Source organism: Manis pentadactyla, chromosome 1 (assembly GCF_030020395.1).
Source record: "Manis pentadactyla isolate mManPen7 chromosome 1, mManPen7.hap1, whole genome shotgun sequence".
Classification (NCBI taxonomy): domain Eukaryota; kingdom Metazoa; phylum Chordata; class Mammalia; order Pholidota; family Manidae; genus Manis; species Manis pentadactyla.
Window position 1 is genome coordinate 214,074,954 of NC_080019.1, and position 22,908 is coordinate 214,097,861.

The 22,908-nt window shown below is 35.7% G+C and overlaps 1 protein-coding gene and 1 pseudogene across 2 annotated transcripts in view; one reads left to right on the forward strand and one right to left on the reverse strand.

Moving 5' to 3' along the window:
• Positions 1-22,908, reverse strand: part of CNTN6 (contactin 6) — a 228,592-nt gene that overhangs the window by 158,264 nt on the left and 47,420 nt on the right. For both annotated transcript variants that reach the window (XM_036878217.2, XM_036878216.2), the window contains exons 2-3: positions 13,119-13,245; positions 7,394-7,569 (exon numbers count right to left, since the gene is read on the reverse strand). In XM_036878217.2, the coding sequence (XP_036734112.2) occupies positions 7,394-7,569; positions 13,119-13,245 (303 nt within the window). The remainder of the gene's footprint in view (positions 1-7,393; positions 7,570-13,118; positions 13,246-22,908) is intronic.
• Positions 18,204-18,624, forward strand: LOC118908337 (ADP-ribosylation factor-like protein 2-binding protein; annotated as a pseudogene).

A 22,908-nucleotide genomic window follows, 5' to 3' on the forward strand; every position in this document is an offset into this window, starting at 1 on the left:
TTATCTGTTGTAGGTTGGGTGACCTTGGGCAAGTAACAGTTTTCCCACCTTGAATTTCCCCATCTGTAAAACATGGTTGAGTACAGCTTACAAGTATGGAATAAAGATGAATGTCATTGCTGATATAAAATTCTTTGCATTCCTCTGGAAAAAAATATGATTATAAATGTCTACACGTTTATAGCCCTTTAAAATGTATTATTAACCTTGAACCATCTAAAATCAACCCTGTGACATAGAGCAAGAATTCTTTAACCCCATCTTACAAGTGTGAGAACTGAGATTTGTAGCATCTCTAAATATGTGTGATATGATTTTAGCAATATTAGTAACATCATTGATACATCAAACTGATATTTTTATGAGAAAAGTATGTGGCATTTTCCCACTACATTTTCTAAATAAACAATTTCAAAATCCTTAACATCATTTAAACTATTTCCATTGTTCTTAGGATAAATATTGATATCTGAAATGTGGCCTATTAATAGTTGCATGGTCAGGCTTCTGCCAAGCAACCCATTAACAACTTACACAGATCTGTCAGTCACCCTTACCCACTGTTCTACATCAGTACTTGTCCTCCTACCAACCTTATATGACATGGGTAATATTCCCCTATTCTACACATGAATCAACAGTTGTGCAGAAATGTCACACTGAGTAGGGAATAGTCTTCAAACACAGGCAATTTGCCACTGGTGCTTCTGCCTAAAAGCATCCTGCTATGAGGGAGTTCTGTGTATTTCTTTGGCATCTTATAATATTACTCAATCACTCCATTGCTTATGGAGGAATTTGGGAAATGAAGGAAGGCCCTCCATAATTTGGACATTTGGCTCCAAACTATTTTTCAGCCTCCTACTAGAAAACCAGCCCACTCTTTAACTTGACCTTCTGCATTTCTGTTCTTATGGCTGGTCTTTTGCCAGTCTCTTCATGTTTTCTCCAACACTAGAGGCTTGTTCACACATTTACATTTCCTCTTGCTCTCCTTTCAACCTGAATGTCCCCTCCACCCACTTTTTGTGTCTGGAGCACAGACTAATATTTCAAGGCTTATTTCTAGCCCATGGCCTCTGGAAGTCTTCCATTGCCCTCTCTCCAATCCAGGCAAAGTTTATTCCTTTCCATTCTGGGCTGTCATTATAAGTTAAGTTTATTTCTCTCATTGATGGTCTTTTGGAGGAGGTATAGTGAGTGGGCAGTAGGAAAATGGACTTTACATTCTGATTGCCTGGGTTTGAATACTGGCTCTGCCATTTACTATTGGTGTGGTATTGGGCAGGTTTAATTCTCCTATGCCTCAATCTGCTTACTGAAAATGGGATTTATGGTGACCTTACAGGCATACTGTGAGTCTTATTAGAGTTAATTTATATAAAGAACTTAGAACAATGTCTGCTACATAATATGTACCAAGTCAATGTTAGCAATTCATCCTTCCTTCCCTCTTTTTCTTTTCTTTTTCCTTTCCTCCTTTCCATTTTTTTCCTTTCCTCTCTTTCTTCCTCTCTCTCTACTTCTCTCTTTCTTTCCACTTAAGCTTTCACCTGTTTGTTCTATGAAGACAGAGAGTAGCTGTTTGTTGCATATCATGTAATCTTTAGGCCCTAGCCCAGGGTGTGATGCCTATAAATTAAGTGCTTTCTGGCTGCTTGGTGTATGAGTAAATGGTCTGTTAGGAGGCTCTAGTCTACCTGCCTCTCCCACTGCAATAATGGGACAAACTTATTTGAAATGGTATCTGTGATTAAATATAAATAGTGTATGACTAGAGAGTTCTCTTTGTGAGTAACTTTTATTCCAAATGTTTATATATCCATTGGTAGCACAGTATATTATAATAGTCTCAAAAAGTGCAGTTCAGTGAAATCATAGGTTTCTGTCAAAACACCTATTTCTTTTTTCAAGGGTGACATTTTGTACAGCAATGACAGATGCAATGTTCTCTCACACAAGTACAAAGTAATTCATTAACATACATATGAAAGGAAGAAGTCTACATTCAACCTTTACCACCAAAGTTCTTGAAAAATAAAAGAAATGCAAAGCAGCTACAAATGTAGCTTGTAAAAAGTCAACTAGTTTTATCATTCAAGAATGCCAGGATGAGAGCAGGAGCTTTTGGTGAGCAGACACGTGTTGAATTTGCTTTAGGGTTGAGGCTGGATGGGGGAAGAAAGGGGAGCTTAAATTAGAATCTACCTGAGAATTTGGAATGACAGAATTTTATGCAGAAGAACTGAGGGGGGCTTTTGTAATCAAATAATCAAAACATACCTCTAATAAATCTACAGAGATTAGTAACTTGTCGGGGTAACATAGCTGGCTAAGGACTGATTTGATTTAGGATGATATTTTATAATAGGTAGTTTTTTTATACATGGGCCACATTTCATGATGGTTTAATCGTGGAATGATTCAGGATGAGGCAGAATGTTACAGGCTGAATCTGAAAAAGAGTCTGAGGATATTTTTGAATAGTTGAACATCAGATAAGACAAAAGCCACCAATTATCTAAGGTATGTACCTGCAGAGTCTCTCTCATTGACAGGTTAGGTTCTGAAAAGTTCATAGTCCATTTGTTCTGAAGGTCAAAGTGATGTTATACAATTGACAGCCAACTGGTGGGAAACAGGGTTGTTGACACAATTTTATTCTTATGTATAGCTTTATTTTTACCTATGGAAATTCATATGAGTAGAACTTCTGGACCTAATTTTTATATCAATGCGTAGATCACATATCTTATACTAAACTTTTAGTGTCTGTCTTACTTTGGGTTCCTTAGAAGCAGAGACTGAGGCGGAGATTCAAGTGCATATAATTTACTGAGAGAGCACTCTCGGGAGAAAGTGGGGAGGGAAGCAGGATGAGACAGGGCCAGAAGCTAAGCAGGAAGAGGTTCTGAGCAGTTATCTAGTTTCAGCCTGATTGTATGGGGAGCTCTAGGGCATGAATGGCAGAACAGGGGCAGCCGGGGGCATTAATAGCTTTGGATGGCCACACTGCCCATTAAAGGGGATCTGGGCAGGACACCAATAGCATCTACCACCAGCCTTACTGTGAAGCTTACTGTCCTGAAGATATGGCTTATTATTTAGACAATTATAATGCCCCTAGCAAGTGAAATAAAGAAAGAGGCCCCCATGATTTGTGTGGACAGTGTCTAGGAAGAACTAAATATTGTAACACAAAAAACCTGTGTTTTAAAGTCTGAACTTTGATACTCAAGTTCCAATTCATTCTCTAACAATATACTTTAAGAAAGCCCCAGGCTTCTAATCTGTAAAACAGGTACAATAGTAGCATCTGTCTCCTATGGTTGTTGCCCAGTCAAGAAGGGTAATATATGTCAAAGCACCTAAAAGTCTTGGAAACAAAACAAGGAACTGGCCTGAAGAAAGTTTTAAAATGTAAACGGGATTTTTCTATGAGTAATTATAGCACTTTGAAATAAGATTTTGCCAAACTGAGGTAGGCAATAAATATAAGAAGAAGAATTATAGCTGTTAAGTTTCCAAATGCCTATAACAGACCAAGGCTTTCACATTCATTATCTTGGTTAATCCATGCCATTATCCTATGGATACTGCTGTAATTCTCATTCTACAAATTTCATAACAGAGGCTTAATATTGTTCAGAGGTGGCTTAATTTCATACCACTAGACATTGGACAGAGATAGAATTAGAACTCAGATCTGTGTTCTAATAAAAAATATAGCATTTAAACACCATTGTTATCCTACCTACCAACAACCTTTTCTAATAAAATAGACATGTTTGAGAATTTATGAAGGAGGCGGTGAGAAATTCAAATTAAGATAAAGATACAGGCCCTGCAACTTAAGAACTTTCTATCTGGTCAGAGACCAGTATCTGCCTGCTTTTCCTGTACAAAGAACCAGAACAGATACTTAATAAGGAAAACTTTTTCTTCTCTTTGTTTTTTTTAATTAAGAGGGAGAAGAAAATACAACTGAAATGATTACTTTATTCCACTGCATTCTAATGATGTCCTTTTTAAAAAATAGTGATAAAGTACACATCACATAAAATTAACTATTTTAACCATTTTTAAGTGTATAATTCAGTGGCATTAAATGCACTTACATCATGTGATCATCCCTACCATTCATACCCAGAACTTTTTCATTATGCCAAAGTGAAACTCTGAGTCACTGAAACTCTGTGTCAACACTAACTCCCCATTCACCCCTGGAAGGCACCACTCTCCTTTTTGCCTCTATGGATTTGCCTATTCTAGTTACCTCATATAAGTGGGATCCTACAGTATCTGGCCTTTTATTCAGGCTTATTTCACTTAGAAGAATGTTTTCAAGGTCATGTACATTGTAGCATGTGTCAGAATTTTATTCATTGTAAAAGTTGAAAAATATTATATTGTATGTATATACCACATTTTGCTCATCCGTTTATCTGTTGATGGACATTTGGGTTGTTTCCACCTTTTAGCTATTGTGAATAATGCTGCTATGAATTGGGTATACAAATGGCTGTTTCAGTCCCTGACTTCAATTCTTTGGGGTATACACCTAATTCCTATGCTATGTGGTAATTCTATGTCTAATGTTTTGAGGTGCTGCTATCCATTCTTCTTCAATGGTTATACTATTTTACATTCCTATTAGCAATGCACAAGGGTTCCAATTTTTTACATCCTTACCAACAGTTGTTATTTATTTACATATTTATATAATAGTCAATCTAATGGGTCTGAAATAGTATCTCATTGTGGTTTTGATTTTATTTCTATTGTGAATAGTGATGTTGAATGTGTTTTCTTGGAAACCTTAATTTTGATCAAATATTGCCTTTTCATCATTTTCTCTCTATATCTCTGTCTCTTTCTGGAAGAGTAAACTTACTTTTGAAATTATGCACTGATTTGCACTTGGATACAAATGTAATTTCTTTGTATAAAATTTCAGAACATCTATGTTGCAAAATTAACATCTATATTCCTTCAATGAAATTAGAAGAAAGCATTTGTAAATGGAGGGTTTTGGGCTGTAAGACAGCAACACTTTTTCAGTTTATCCTAAAGATCCTTGTACTTACGTGTATAAAAGCAAACCATTGAGAGTTGCACAATAGTGGGTGGCAAAACTAGACCTGGTATTTTTACCTTTTTAAAAGAAGTTTTACAGCTTGGAATGAACAAGTGGCTTAAGTGAGGTTACAAGTGTGCTTATGAGATACAGGAAATGGAAGGAGATAAATTATAGATGACTACAGTGTACTGGTCATTTTTAGGGTTGATTCAAATCAACAGAAGTAATTACACTCAAGCAAATAGCTCCCTGGACCCAAAAGGAAACATTTCTGGCATGGGGCTACCCTAGGTAGAACAGAAGAGGCAGAATGGTATGGTTCTTGCTTTTAATTTTTCGAATTTCAGACCTGGAACTTAAGATCCTTCAAGTTTTCAGAAGAAAGATCACTTAATTGGTGTAGGCCATTCTCCTTTCTACATGAATAGTAATAGATATTTCCTTTTAGGGCTCAACAGTCTACACCTTCAACCCTAAAAGGAAAATTCTATGAAGAAAAAGGAAAGTCAGCAAGGACAGCAGACTTGATTTCTCCAATTCATCCGAATGAAAGCATGTAATCTCCACTTAATTCAAACCTTTTCTCTTTTTTGGCAAAAACAAAATATATTTTAACTTAGGGAAGCTCCTAGTGACATGCATTTTTAAAGCAGCAAAAGGACAGGAGAAAAGATAGGGGATTTAAAAAATAATTTTGTTAAAAAAAGAGGGACAAAGAAGAGGAGGAAACATAACTATATAAAGTACGTGCATTAATTTTAGGTATAGGTATTCATTCAGTTGTTTTAAAGAAAGGACAGAATCCATAGCTCTAGAGAAACGCAAAGGTATTAACAAATGAATGTGTTGTATGGATGTTCCTTTATCAGAAAGTCAAATTTATCATTATGGAATCTGATCCAAATCATGTGTATCTTCTAGGGTAATCTCTTCTTATCCAAGCAGCAAAAATAAATAATTACTACAACAGGATCATTCAGTCTCTGGAGCAATCATTTATTTAAATAAATTAAGTTTCTGATTAGTAATTTGCTCCCTAGTATTTTTCCAATATTTTCCATTATTTTTAAGCTATGATCTTAGCTGAAATGCAGAAACCTTCTAGCATGATTATCTTTCCCTAAGTTTCAAAATAGTTACCAGCCTTTGTTCATATTCCATTTAGCACCATAAACCTCTGCATGATCTACATACCTAGCAATGTGCATGTGAACACATATATATATACATATACATACATATAATGCTTGTGTGTGTGTGTGTGTGTGGTTTATATATATAACCACACGCACACACACACACATATATTCAGAATAAGGTCATTTCCCAAATGGTCAGCGTAAAGGGAACTGTGTGTGAAGCAAGAGATCTTTGGAACATTTAATTTGCAATGGGAAACAGACCCAATTATTAATTCATATATTCTACTGATAACTAAAATAGTTCTAAAAGGTGGGCTTTGAACATATATTTTATTAATAAACTTTTGAAACAATTACTTTTTATGGTAACAGACAGCACAGACCTTTCCATGAAGGAGTAGCTGCTAACACTTTAGCTCCATGATGCATATTCTGAGGTGGGAGGGCTAGGGGTGGGGTGGGAGAGGAGGTGCAAAGAGAAACATTCGAGCCTTCTACTTCATCCACATCAACAGATATAATTACTTTCAAACAAGGCTTTCCCTGGAGCCAATACGAAACATCTCAGTCCCTGGAAACACTATATAATGTTTATAAGAGGTCATATGTCTATTGTTCATCTGCTAATGTCCCCAAATGTCACCAAGGTAATTACTTGGATGACATTTATGTGATGCAGCTGGACATTGTTACAGTTAATATAAAGTCTGCCTTTGGCAACCACTTTATTTCCATCTACATCAACTGTGGGTACATGATCACTTTTCCTGAGAGAACACCCACCTTCCCCGAAAGACACGGTTGCCCTCAGTTTTTCCTTCCTGTGCTCTGCACACTAATTTCCAATGCAAAAAAAAGGAAAGAAGTATACTAGTAATATGTTATATATCATTTTCTTAATATTTTTATATGGAAATTTTAGAGATGTTTCTAAATATAATATACAAAATAGAGTAACATTGATATTTTCTTCTTTGTTTGAAGCTGATTTTGACTATCCCCAGGAGTCTGGATTCACAAAATGCACACTGTTAAAACCTTTTATCTCCATAAATTAATCACTCTCAAAGAACAGATGATTGGCAAATTTGGATTTTTTTTCTAATGTAAATATGATAAAAATATTATGTTTTCAGAAACACAGGGATTATAAGTTTTTCCACAAACTCACATGCAAATTGGAGCTTTGCCTTCTGACTCAGAATTGTCCCCAGAGGGTTGGTGGCCAGGCACTGGTATGTGCCAATATCTTGATCTGTGTTGGGGCTACTGATTGCCAAACTGCCTCCATCCAACCTGTAGTGATAACTCATGGTAAAATCAATATCTGAGCCATTTTGCTTCCACCTTCAAGGGAAAAAAAATCAAATTATGTTTATAAGTATACAGAGTTGACCACAATTTGTCTTACACAACATGCAGTTGTAATTCCTCAGACCATTTAAAAATAAAACAAAACAAAACATGGAGCTAATCCTACCAGTGTCACCAAAGATAACTATCTTCATAAGCTCAGTGATATCAATAGCTAGTTATTTGAAAAATCTACTCTTTACAAATTATAAACATTCACCTAAGTGTGTATAAGAGGCCACAGAATCTTGACATGAGAAATAAAAATTAGACATTCAGTCAGTAATACTGGCCATTCTATTCCTTTAGTGACTTTTCAGATAACATACACCATCCCTGAACACCCACAACTGATAACTGCAAAACTGAATGCCAAAAATGATTTAGAGATAGAAATCCAACAAGGGTATATTACAAATGGTACCAAAAAAAATTAGCAAAGATTTTACAGTGCCAATTTTGGGCTGGTAACAATAATAAGCTGAACATTTTAAAAAATGATGGTCTCTGTTAGTCTCTTATTTGGGAAATTAATCATACTGAAAATATTTCAACAGTACTTAGAAATGCCAAGCTAAAATTATCCTTCAACAGAACAAATGCAGTTTGAGAGGTTTTTACTTTAGGCAGCAAAAGTCCCTTGGCTTTACCTATTAGTCAACAATCCATTAGTATATGAATTAAGTAGCAGAAGGGTCATACAGTTATATTTTCAAAAAGAAGCAGAAGATGTTTTAGAAATTTCATTTGGCCATTTTAAGATGAATGAATACCCAGTAATTATCTCTAAAGGGACCCACTTCTCTGCCCTTGTACTCCATAACTTTCATCGAAATATCTAGACATTTTGAAGTATGAATATGGCATATTCAATGAGATACATTCCTAGGGCACAAGCTGTGTATAGTCATATAAATCATTTACTAAAAGACATTTAAAAATAACAAATTAAGACAAGCAGTCATTTAGAAAAACAAGTGAGAAGAAAGCCTTTCTTGTGGAATGTAGCCAATTTCAAAACAATACATTTTTAGGGTTTATGCCAGTTTTGCTATAATTCTTTCCTTCATAGTAAGATCATATTAAAAAATATTTTGGTGGGGGTGGTTAATTGTAAGATAGGAATGATATTTTACAAAATTATTCCAAATGGCATTGACTTTTTAGGAGCATCTTGAAATGTCCCACGAAGAGAGTCTGGCAAATGTCTACCATTGTAGAAAATATGTAAGGACTTAGGTAATAATCCTCCAGCCTATTAAAGATGAGAAATAATTGGGCAAATGATAAATCAATTAAAGATGTAAGGACTTAAGGTAATAATCCTCCAGCCTATTAAAGATGAGAAATGATCAGGCAAATGTTAAATCAATTAAAGGTTTTGAATGTACTCTTATCACTTTTAAATTATTTAGACAATTCTTTTAATAAAAAGGAAGTTGAAAGACAGCAGTCCAAATTGGTACATTTCCTTTCCCTGAACTGTCAAATTTTTCTTAATAGAGAAATTTGTATAGATTTTTGTTGCCAATCTTAGAAGAAAATGTAGAAAGCTTTTCTTTCTTTATGCCTGTCACAAGACCCAGTAGTATTCCTGCCAGCACTGTGATGCTGTCTTCTTAATTTGCTTACAGGGCACGATCTTTTGTCCTCCATGTTCTCTTTCATTTTCAAAGCAAAGGATACATTGCACTTAGTTTGCCAGCTCTCTTTAATTTTGGAATCAATCGCTGAAATAACTGCTGTCATCATTACATGCTTCTAATTAAGCTAGGTAATTGTTTTGCAACACAAATTCAAAGTTGTTAGCTTAGCTGCAGCAAATGAATTTTTCACAGTACCCTCATAATCATTCTAGTCACTATGGCACAATGATTATTAATCTATGCATATAGATCATGGGTTCAACTTCTGGTATGGGTTTTGTCCTAATTAATGTGTTTAAATCAATGGAAAAATGGTATTAATGGATTCAAGTGATTGTCATACATATGTTGATAGGATTGCATACCCAGGAGAATTTTCTAAGATGCAAACTAGGAAATATGATTTAAATGATTATTTTAAGCATCTGTATTAATATCATATTAATTCCAGGAAACATAATGGATTTGAATTAAAATCTTGACCTTTTGCTGGGGAACATCCTTCACTATTAAGTACTTAAATCCTATATCAAGAATATAATGACTGGGGCTCTGTTTGCTATCCTTAGATAACACAGGGTTATGTGTGTGTCACCGTTTACAAAACTGGACCTTGCTTTAGAATTACATGGAGTGCTTGTTAAAATGTGTATTTCTGGGCCCATCCCTAAACCTCTGAAGAAGAACTCCAAAATCTAAAATTCTAAGTCTCTCTGGATGTGTAAGGCACTGTGACTTTGATACCATTGCCCTTTGGAAAGACTCCTAGGCCTACCTTTAAACTTCTATTGCTGTGCATCCTTGGATTTCTCCAGAAGTCATATATATCAATTATAAAATTTGCATGATAATATAAACCCTGCTTTATTGCATGGGATTATTAAGAAGACCAAGTGAGGAAACGAATAAAAATATGAGGGTAGAGAGACTACTGCTATGATTTTCAGTTAAAGATACCCAGAGCTTATCCAGACTCAGGGATATCTTTATGAAAGGTTAGGTTAGAGTACACCAAATTACAGAAAGGTGCCTCCTTTTGTGACGAGGTCAAGAGGAGATGTGTCAGGAAACCTCTATGACATTCAAAGACCTTTTTCTGATAAAGAGTGAAATCATTTATCTGTGTGATGCTTCATTTTCCCAAGTAAAATATATATTCTGAGCTGGAACTCAGCTCATGGCTGTTTTAGTATCCTAGACTTAAGCAATCCTACCCAGTGACATCTTTGGTTAATCCATTTTCCTTTCCTTTGCAAAGCTTCCTAGATAGACTTTAATTCTCATGCGTCACCCAGTCATTAGATGAATAAAGAACAATCTTTTCCAGGTGAAAGTTTTGCCCAAAGTTGCCTAATATTTCTATATCCTGTTGCTTTCACTGAAATCCTGTTTGTGAAGGTGTTTACTCCACTGGAAGTGTCTTCAGAGAAGTTGCTTTTAAACTGTTTTCAAGGCTCTCCTTTAGATATTGCTCATGTCCCCCAGGGATGAGATTTAATTTGCTAAAGAGAATTTACTGAAAGAAAACATCTCAAAATCAACCACACCATGACTTTATGGTTAAGAAAGCTGACGCCAGGAGAATAAAATGATGATTCCAAGGTCACAAATGGAAAGGCAGAACTGTAACTAGAGATTGTAATTCTTAGTTTTAATCCCAGGCTCTTCTGTATGGCTTTCTACTATACCCAAATAACCCCAAAGACTGTTAGAATCTGTATCATAAGGATTTTTCCTTCAGTTTCACACACACATACACACACAACCCAAGGTGAATATGGTTATAAATGAGGTTTTTAAAAATTAAATTTAAGTTATAAAGGGTTATAGTAAAACTAAAATTTCACATTTTGTTGCTAATATGAATTATCTGTAATACCTCTGCCCTTTGCTTTATTATCAAAGATATTGGGTCTGAGTCTGACATTTAAGCCTTAAAAACTTAGTCTTTTCTCATTCTCTTTCTAAAGCCTCTTGTCTATGAGTATTTTATACTATAATATTAATAGAAGAGCTAAACCAGGTTATGAGGATTGGAAATAAAAGCTAAATTACCTGTCTTTAGTCTCCTAATTTACAAGTATCTTAGAAACAGAAGCCATTCAACAACATTGGAATTTGTAGTCTCTTCAGTCAGAGTATTTCTTCATAGATAAAACTAATTAGTGAGATGTCATGAGAACCACTGTTTTATATATTTCTGCCTGTTACAAGCCAATAGATATTTTTATATAAGTAAACGATTGATTAGCAGTTTATTTTCCTTATATTCAGCAAATGTTTCTTATTTCCTAATGATTCATATATTGTATCTATTCTCTAACAAACCCTACTAATCTTAATGATAATCAAATTAGTTCTCAAAAATAAATCAGGTATTTCTGAAAATTTTTCATATTAATCAAATACATGTTAGTCAAATTTTTATATATTTAAGACAGCTCATTATTTAAGGAAAACAAACAAACCCTAAAGTGGGTGAACCAGTTTGTAAAGTGAATGATGTTCACCTAGCACATGGGCTTCACTGGTTTGAGTATGATAAAGATAAGGAAGCTTTAGTAAGTGTAATGAGAAGACATAGATTCTCAGCTCTTTTGTTGTAAAAAAAAAAAAAAGCTGCTGCAATTAGCTCAACAAAATACAAGATAAGAGAGAGTTATCTTTAGTTTTGAAAATTTAAGTCATTTAGCTAATTAATGTAGATAATTTTAAGATCAAGTAACTATATATATAAATATGGTATTTCTAATACAACATAAAATGTAGGCAAACCCAGCTTATTTGCAAAAATGGTCTTAAACTTTTGTATGTATTGATTCATCTTCACTGCCAAAAATGAAGACTTTAAAAGCCCAAAGTTACACTAGTAATTTTAATGCTTATTGGCTTTTTCTTTTATTCACACTGCATATGCAGTTCTTACCAACAAAGTACCCTTATTATTTATACAAGCATAATATATACACGTATTTTTAAAATGTGAATTCCACCCACAATGTGAATCAAATTCTGCCTCGATTGCAACCTTGTAAGAACAAAACCATTACCGATCCTTCCTCCCCATTATTCTATAAGTAATGTGTGAGAAACAAATAACGATTTTTTTCTGCCTGCAAATAATAAAAAATTATTTTTCTGCCTTAGCAGGTTACATAGCTGTATTCAAAACATTTTTCTAAAAGCAGTGCTTTTGGATGATGGGACATGCCAGTAGAGTCAAGGAAATTGAGCTGACAAAATAAAAGTTTCCATCTTGTTTAATTCCTTTTAGGGAAACACTGTCATAGTCATTGCACATGAGGTGACTGAGACAGCAGACCCAAACTGGAGAGAGGGAAGTGCAAAATGAGCTTGTTCTTTAAAGTATTTCACAGTGGGGAAATAAAACTTTTCCTTCCCTTTCCTATCCTGCCCTTTCCCTTTATTTTCATTAATTCTTCCTGTGTTACTGTGGTTCTTTCTTCCTTTCTATGTTTTCCTCCTTTCTTCCTTCTTACTTCTTCATCTCTCCCTCCTTCCACTTCTCCCTTTCTTCCTTTCCCCCCACCTCAATTCTAACCACAACACAGTACTGCACAGCATCAATCTACAGAATAACCATTCTGAGCAGTGCTGGTCAATAAGACACAGCCATTTTAGTGGTTACCTAGGGTCGTACTTAGTACTGGAAATAGTGGGGTAGTTAACTGCCTGCAAAGTGGCATGTGGGAACACACTGGGATGCTGGACATGCATATATCTTCATCTGAGTGATGGGCATAGAACTGTACACTTATGTAAAAATCCACTGAGCTGTATGTTTAAAATTAGGTCCCCTGAAGCACTTTATTGTGTCTATGTTTTACATCAAAGACAAACTAAAAAGCAGTGTGGTGCCCAGAAACCGGGTGTTACCTGTAATGGGGCAAAGGGGAACCATTAGCAGCACAATTCAGGATGATTTCAGATTTTGATAAATCCAAAGGAAAAATGACATCTTGTGGCTCTTGGGTAAAAATAGGGCGGCTCAAAAGACGATCACCTGGAAAAAGAAAAGGATAACACATGAAAACACTTGGCCCTGCTTTGAATGCAAGCCTGTATTAGACATCAAGTTGATACACAGTTTTTAAAAGTTTTTGTTTTGAAACAATCTCAAATATATAGAAAATGTTGCAGGAATGGTACTAAGACTTTTTTTTTTCTAAACTGTTTAGAATAATTTTGCAAAGGGGTGACCTGTCATCCTCCCAAATTAATTTCTACTTCCTACAAATGTCATTATTGTATATAACCAGAACTTAGCCATCAAAACGAAGAAATTGACTCAGTACTGGTATCTAATCTTCAGACCCCATTTCATCATTATTTCCTAATAAAATCCTTTAGACCAAAAGGATTCAGTCAAGAATCACAGATTTTATTTAATTGTTATGTTTTTTTTTTTTAGTCTCCTTCAATGTGGAAAAATTCCTAAGGCCTTCCTTGATTTTCCTGAACTTAACACCTTCAAAGGCAGTAACTTGGTAAATTTTCACTCAATTTGTGCTTGTCTGAGCAGCAGCCACGGACAGAGTAGGCACCCTGGAAAGAAGCTGTGTGCTGAGGGTTCAGGTAATAAAAGGGTCTATAGACTTCAAAAAACAATAATAAGACCAGTGAAAATTGGCTCTCATTTTTAAAAATTATCACCATGAAAAAGACTCTTCCCTACCTGCCAGAGTGGACTGACCACTGTCCTGCTCTCTGTCCCTCCAGCCTCCTCCACAACTGGGTGCAGCCCTGCGTCTACCCTTCCATTATGACTAGATTCAGGGATGCTGTGCTGCATACTGCCTATCAGGTGGTGCAGGACTTCCACTTATCCCATTCCTGCTGAAGTTCACTTTGTCCACTTGATTAAGGCACTGCCTGCCAGACTTCTCTGCTATAAAGTTACTCTTTTTTTCCTTTATAATTGGTAAATTTTTGTAGTTAGGTACTTTGAAACAATATAGCAAATATACGCTTTCTCATTGAACATTTATATTTTTTATTCAAGCATTTCTATTAGCATGGTCTACTCTGACAGTATGGATCCATGGTTTCTTATTTTAATAAAAAAGTTATAATCCATTACTATTTATTTTGATGCTCCAGTTTTTAATAGTTTGGTCTGCAGGAACCAATTCAAGCTGTCTTTTTGACATACGCCTACCATTCTTTGAACTCTTCCTTACTTTCTGGAACAAGAAAGTATTCCAGAATCATTTTATATTTCCCCTGCCAGTCATGGATGTAGTCTTTTTTTTTTCTTTTCTAAGAAAATATAAAATTATTCGAGAATGGTATTTAGAAACCATGATATGGATGCTAAGTGTACTTAGTGTACTTATGGTCATTGAAGTGTTCTTCCTCTCTCAGTATGTGTGCATGGTTTTATGTATATATATATATGCATATGCATATGTAGATACATATGAATACATGTAATTATGTATATACATATATTTCTATAAATATATACATATATATGTATCCATAGTACATACCCCCAATTATCTATAGTGATCTAAGTGGGTTTTCTAGTTTTTCTCTGTCCATATTTGTAACTGTGCCTATTTAGGCTGTGAGAACCCTGGTTTCCATTAGCCTCAATGTATTTATGCATTTGTTCAATTTCCTTGTATATAAGTCATCTCCAATTATTGCCACCATTTTCTTCCCTTCTTGAAGATCCTCTACACCCCACAAGTTGTGACACATGTTTCCAGGCTTACTCCCACACCTGCTTTAATGCCACATGTTGGGCTGTCCTCTTCTTCCTTACATCAAGTTCTGACACTTTGTGGAGTCTCCCTCCTATGTGGATTTCCTGTGACTTTGGATACTCTGCATGGTCAAATTCCAAAGTGGATAACTTTCTCACTTCCTTCAGGACCTCACAAAGGAACACCACTTCCCTGACCTCACTTTGCTTGCCTTCAATATGAGACTCCAGGCTTCTCCCTTCAGCACTCTCCTCAGCCTTCTCAGACTACAATATTCTGTGCCAAGCAACCCCATGATGGACATGTCCTTCTTGCTTTGCTTGGGCTCTGCCACTTCACGTGGTGACAAGAGCCCTACTCCTTGCCCTGCGTGGCTGCCTTTCCTACCCCTCAGAGTCCAACACCTCACGCTGGGCTGCTTTGGCTTTCATTTTCCACATTCACATGGCTGTCTACCTTACTTAGTTCCATTTCTTGGCATTTGGACTGAATTGTTAAGAAAGGAAGGGAGGGAGAAGAGAAGGAAGTTTAGTTTTCATGTTTAAGGTGAAATTATGTGTGTGTGTATGTGTGTGTGTGTGTGTGTGTGTGTTTTAATGCACAAATGAAAAACACACAGCATAAACTTCATCATATTAAGACTCTATTTTACTCCTAAAACTCTAACAGAGGGACATGTAAGAGCATGGTCATTTCCTCTGATATCAACCACATCTCTAGAGAATCTCAAAGTTAGTAGGTCTTTGTTAATTCTTCAAGCCAGACAGACTTCTTGCTTTGGAAAGACAACAGAGCTAGTGGCTAAGAGCATATGTCCTTGAGTCAAATGGGCGTCAGCAGATTTGAGCAATTCTCAGGATCTTCATTAATAAAACAGATAAATACGCATATCAGACAGCTGTTTTGAGATCTAATGATGTACTGCTTTTTAAAGTATGCCACACTGTGGCTGGTACAAGTAAATGTATAGTCATCATACCAGCACAATCACCACCATCATCACTGCCATCATCATCAGCATCCTTATTATTATTACAGACAAGGACACTGAAACCCAGTAGGTGGAATTATCTTTTCCAAATCCACCATCTGCTTTATGAGATAGCAAAAAATTAAACTTAGGTGTATTGATTCCCTCTTGAATGTTTTCTCCATCCACTCAGATCTACTTACTTTTCATTTTGTTCCAAAATATTTGCACCCAGGTAAAATAAATTATTTTATTAATTTGTCTTAAATTGTAGTTTCAATAGACTCCATTATTGACCACAAGTGCAGACAGACAGCAGTTTTAATTCTACCCTAGTCAGTTACTAGCTATATAATGCAAGACAAGTTCCTTAACTCTCAAGTGCAAAATAGAAATACTAGTCTCACATCTTTGTGTTGCTGTCAAGGCTGATTGAAGATGTAATACAGACTTTTCTTATCCAATACCTAATCAAATAGGCAAGAAATTACAAATACAAATAAATAAGTATGCAACAGAAATGAACAATTTCTGAATAAGAAAAGGGACAAATTCTAATGCCATTTAATTAAAAATGATCAAACAGAAAAAAGAACAATAAAAACTGTGGAGTAAGAAGAGTTTGGCCATCCTCAGAAAGGTGAAAGAACTCTTGAGTCTGTATTGCTGTTCCAAGTCCCTATTAGATTTACTGCTAGAATGACAAATTTCTGAAAATTCTCATAATGAACTCCAATTCTGGCACAAGCAGATTTATAAGTACATGGATAGTGTACTTTAATCTTTTTCCTCTCTGGTTGAAGAGGGGGGCACAGGGCTTCTAGAAAGAACAGGGCTTCTGAAGCAGGGAAGCATCAATAATAAAACTGACTATTTCACAGACTAAGAGCTTTATGACTATTCACTCACTAGGGAAACCCTTTAAGCCCACTGAAAAACAATACAACAATGTATCAACCACTAAAAATCTTGCTACAAAACACCAAAAAAGCCATTAAAATAGAGCCATCCCAGCTCTAATAAAGGCTCATATTTCCTCAATTCCACCATTCCTTCAGCCTTCAAACTGGAGCCAGGATGGAGGAAATGAACAGGTCCCTGATATATATAAGAAAAAAAGTTAAGAAATACCTCTCTCTATAAAGGAATATGTGAATTATCCATACATAGTTCCTCAAGTATGAGTGAATGAAAAGAAACAGAAGACTAACTATGCAAATATATTGCAACAATAATAGTGAAAAATACAGCATGCCAAAGATAGATTAAATACCCAATCTAGAAGAAGAAATAACTCAAGGAATCCTAGGAAATTTCTCAAAATTGTTTCATACTGTAGAGTGAGAGCATGAATTATAAAAATGTAATATAATTCAGTGGTAAGACTGAAAGAAAACAAATAACTAAAATCAATAAATTACAAGGTTGCAAACTTAAGGATACAAACTATAACTGAATAGCATCATTAAATAACTAATAAGTCAATTAGAATTAGAAACAAAACAGACACCTACTGAAAGTCAAATTACTGATGTAAAGGGAAGATTTGAGATAACTGTAATTAATGGAGTTGAAAAGCAAAGACAGTAAAGCAATTGAAAAAAAAACAGTAATGGATAAGAAAACTAGATAAAGATGAGCAAACATAAAGATCCTTGATGTCACTGAGACATAATGAAATAAATGTATTGGCAGATTTCATCAAGAAGATTCCCTATAAATTGAAAGAACACACCTTGTCCTAGGGACATTCGAGAGAGAATACTGAACACCAAGGTATCTCTGTAAAAGTGACTGATCTTCAAAGTTAAAGACTTTATCAGATGACCAGGTTGAAACAGAATATCATCTAAAAGAGTGAAAGAAGAAAATCACATAAACTTCAGATTTTTAAACAACAGAAGACAATTAAAACTAAAAGTACAGCAGTCTGAACAGAAAAAGGGTGACAAAACTATCATCAGCAAGATTATTATTTAAAGAAAAAGGTATCTTTCAATATAATGGCATTCAACATTCTCTAACATTAAGAGAAAAACCCTCATGCGATATAACATAAATGCTGGTTCTTAAAGAAACGAGTGAATAATGGAAATTCATCCAGTTAAAAATGAACCAGAGCTGTGCGCGTAGAGAGGCCTGGCTGGCGAGGGGACTCAGGGGGCGCGTGGCCGGCCGCCTGGGGCCTGAGGCCGGCTCTGCCCGGCTGGGCCGCGAGCCTGCAGGTCTCTGCAGAGCACAGGGTGCCTGGGTCCGGGCCGTTGGCGGGGAAGGAGGCCGATGGGTGGATGTGGCAGAGGACGCGGCGCTGGATGCCCTAAAGAAGAGAGTTTCTCACTGTCCTTCTCTTCCACCTCTGATGCAGAATTGCATGCTGTGGGTGGTTATTCAGAGGACATTATCATGGCCGACGAGATAAGGTTATTACAGAGAAATTTCATGGACAAGTACTACCAGGAGTCTGAAGACACGGAAGAGAATAAAGTCACTTACACATCCATTTTTAATGACTATATCTCTTTGGTAGAGAGGTACACTGAAGTACAGCCGCTGGAGCGGATTCCTGGATTTAACCGGGAGGCCTTCACAACAACTTACAGAAAAAGAAGGCAGGCAACCGGACTTAAGCAGTGGTTTAGTGGTGACTTCGTTGTGCAAATCATCTTTAATGCCAGCTTTCCAAAACAATCTGCGGCCCTAGGTCCCATCTCCAGGCAATGCAATCTTTTTGGATTTTGCCAGCCCAATAGACTGGGACAGGCTTTGGCTAATGATGACAGAATACACCTTGGAAAGACTGTTCTGCAACTCTTTGTTAATATTAAGCATTTATGGGTACAAAAGGAAAATTGCCTGACCTTCTGGGACCTATTTCTCTTGAAACACCTCTGTGTTCAGTTACCCCAGTACACCTCCCTGAGTAGACCTCTCTCTCAGGAGCTTCTGAGTCAGGCTCCTCTGGAGCAAGCCCAAGTCCAGCATTTCACCTGCTGGGATCCTTCCCCAGCTTACATGTTGGTGTGTCAGCATTTGGAAAACCCACCATTACCTACTTTCTTTGGCCCAGCAGGCTTTGCATGTCCTGCCAAGGCTTTTTGTGCACTCAAAGCTTGTTACATGCATCAAAGTTTCAGTCCTCCAGCCTCAATGAGGTTTTTGACTGGGAGTATTTATTAGGATGTTACTCAAGCCAGCTGCCCATCTTGCAATTTCTGAAGCTCCTGTCACAGCTAATCTTGGCTGTAGGAATCAACTGAGAGAGATGTACTTAAAAAGCTACATGTTCCAATGCTCACATTTGCAGTCCTTGTATCACTGTTTTCTGCCGGTCCTGATGTGGTCTCACTGTTTCTAGAATTCTCTTTTAAGTGTTTTAAAAAATCTATTTTTATAGATGAATAGGCTAACCAAGTGTATATAATCTTGGAAATTCCATGATTACCCACTTAAAGATCAAAGCATTATATGCTTTGTGCTTTTCAGTTACTAGTGGTATGAAAGCAGACATGCTTGCTATGTTACCATTCCTATTTGACTGGGCACTAATGAATGTATGTTTTGCTGGAAGTAGACTAAAAGGCATCCTTTTCTTATAGCATGTTAAGTGTTTGTGAAGATGTACTAAAACTCTTTCTGTATAAATCAATTCATTAGGTTTTCTGTTGGGGTAGGGACAGTGCAGTTCCTTTCTTCTGTCAAAATCTTCCTACAAAGATGGGTGTTACACTGGTTTAGCTTAGCACAAGTAGGAGACAGCAAACAGCTTTACCAGTCATCTGTGCTTTGATTTAGTACGTCAGTGTAGTACAATGTTTGGCCAGAAAACATGGATGTCACCTCTTTAGAAAGAAGAAAAACTTAGCAGTTCAATTCCCAATGTGTATCTTAGATTTCTTTTTTTTTTTGGTATGTAATAACAGCCTGTACTGACTTTTTGCTGTTCTGGTTTAAAAGTATGAGCTTTCGGCTGTGTTTTTCTGTAGTAATGTTAAATACTTTTGTACCACGAAAAAAAAAAAAAATAGGAACCAATATACAGATCTCAAGAATGAAGGAGAAATAGGATATGTATTTAATACATTGAAATATAAAAATAATATTTAGGAATCATGTTAGTTTTAGTTATAGAACAGAATATGAATGCTATAAACTTAGGTAATGTAAAAACAATATAAACAGTAAAATGAGGGGTCGATAAGGGTATATAAGTAAATATGTGTAAATGCTAATATCTTTCATAGCAAAAGTTAATAGATTATATATGTCATAACTTTTAAAAGCATAATTACTCTGATGCCACTATTTTCTGTGCATCTTGTACTTTTAGAAAAAAGATAATATATGCATATATCTTTGTTGTCTCAAAACATTCATTAGAAATTCAATATTCTCTTCATTTTCACTGTGCTTTATTTTTACTTTATTAAACTACAATACAATTTACTTGATGTTAAAAGTAGTATCTATGGTATGATTACATTTTTATAAAAGTATTTTTCTCTTTTTATGCATATATCTATCTACACATGAATCTACCTTCTCTATATTTATGCTAATAGAAAGATGGCTACAATTTTACCAAATTTAACAATTTTTATTTTGGGGGAGAGTTTTATTTGAGATAAGGGTTTTCATAGTTTGTTTAAAATGAGCATGTATTATATTTTAAAAAATTGATTTTTTTTTTAAATGAAAGAAAGGCACTGGAAGCAAATAAGTTGAGATGTAATCTAATTTGTGATGATGGGGTCTTAATTGTTTCCTGTTCTTTTTGTGATCTTTATAACTTTAAATTTTTCAACCACTCTCAGTCCCCCTGAAAGGAAAACAGGGATGAGACAAGGCACAGTAAGCCCCTAGCATAGTTTCATGCACAAAGGAGGCAGACAAGACATGTTAATTTATTTACCTTCTTTTACTTTCAGAGAAAAGTACTGTTCAAATTTCATATAATCTAAATGTGGGGTATAACTTGATTTAACAATATCTTACATTTGAGAGAGTGACCTGTGGTTTTCAAAGGACCTTTCCATATACCAATTGACAAATTAAATCCCTGTGGCACCTTTTGTGAGACACATTTCTATCCCATTTAATGGATGAAGAACTTAAGAATAATAGAATCAGGCATTTTCAAACAAACTTTGGCTTATTCTGGAAGACACAAAGGCTTGATCTTGGTGAATTCTCCTCAGCCAGTATTTTATTTATTCATTTATGTTTGTTATTATGAAAAATTGAAAAGCTTGAGTTCACATCAGTAAAAAGTCTAGCTTGTCAATTAATTGTTTGGTTTCTTTTGTTAGATTTTCTTCATACTGTAATGGAAGAATTAAATAATAGCCAACCTTTGTTGCTTTGTCTACACTGTCAGAAACCAAGGACACCATTGGTTTTTTTTTTGTACAAGAACAGCTGAAAACATGTGACAATATGACATCAAAAGCAAATCAAAATTCTTTTTCAAGTACTTTTACTTAATAAATGTACTAGATTAGGAAGAGTGTTGGTATTTTGAGCAATAAGTGATTAAACAATTGTATTGACAATACCTACTACTATAAAATCATGATTATTATGCTACTCTATAAAAAATGTTTCACTTGGCATTAATGGGAGAATTTTGCCATAGATGAACACTGAAAAATGAATATATTTAAATGATAAAAGAAAATCATACAATGTTACTGAAAATGCATGCAGAGTTCTGCCCCATTTTCTTCCTCTTTTATCTCCCATGAAATTAAAAAAAAAAAAGAATCCTATGCTCTGACTCCAACAGTGGATCAAACCTACCAGTGTCTAGAGTTCATTGTCACCCCCTGAATATTGAGAACTTTTGCTCACATCTAAGGTAATCACATTTTGGCATTTTTGAACAATCCATGAATGTCTTCATGGAGAATCAGCTCTTTAGGAATGAGTCCTTAAAGTCATGTTTGAGTAACTTTGTCCCATTCTTCTGGCCATGGTTAACTGGACCAAAGAAGAATATGACCTGCTGGGTTGCTGCGTCTCTCTCTCTCGACAATGTGAAATAATATTAAGAGATGGCAGTCTTTGATTATTACTTGCATAGGGATAAAGTTCAGGAATTAGAGCAGCCTTCTTCCATAAAACTCATGTATAGTTAAAGAATGCTAGTCTTTATAAAGACAGAGATTAAGACAGACAGGCAATAGAATGATGGAGAGAAGGATAACTTTGTAAAGAGTGGCTTTATTCCCTGAGCTTTTTGATCCTCAATCCCAGATTCTAGTGAGACCTGACGTTGGGTTACATGAGCCATCAACTGTATAGTTTCTGGTTTTTTTGCAAGTGAAAGAGCCTTGAGAAAGATTCAAATAAACAATAAAGGAAGACAAGTGTCTGCTGTTTTTCTCTCCAAACCACAGTGCAGACAAACTGGGCAGGCAACCAACTGTTCTCAGAAATTTATCACAAACAAACTCAAGGACACAAAAAGGCCCATGTCTAAAGGAACACAGAACTAAAAGGCATATTATCCTATTACTTGAATATTTTACCTTGATTTTACTTGAATCTTATTGTTTGGGCATAGACAAATTTCAGGTTTCTCAGGGTAAGAGTGGAGGTGTCCACATCACACCTGCATAGAAAGTTCCTGGAAACCTGGGGTTACAATCCTGTCCCTCCTGATATGTTTCCCTCTCCCAGACTTCTGGCACCACCAAAATGTTTTCTTCTGAGTTCAATTTCTAAAATAATTTTTCAATTCATTAAAAACAGAACACACAAACACACACACAAAGAAGTGAAGTTTGATGCCTTTGTTTGGTTTTAGCAAAGAGGAAACTGAAACCAGGGTGTGTAACCAGTGCTATTGCCATGGCTTGGCTCTCAGGAGGGCCTGGCACTTCCGGTTTAATGGTTTATGGTCACCATCTTAACATTCTTAAAACTGGTACCCCTAAATCTGTGTTTTGTGTGTGCAATCTGATGAGTCTGATGAACACTGAATGCT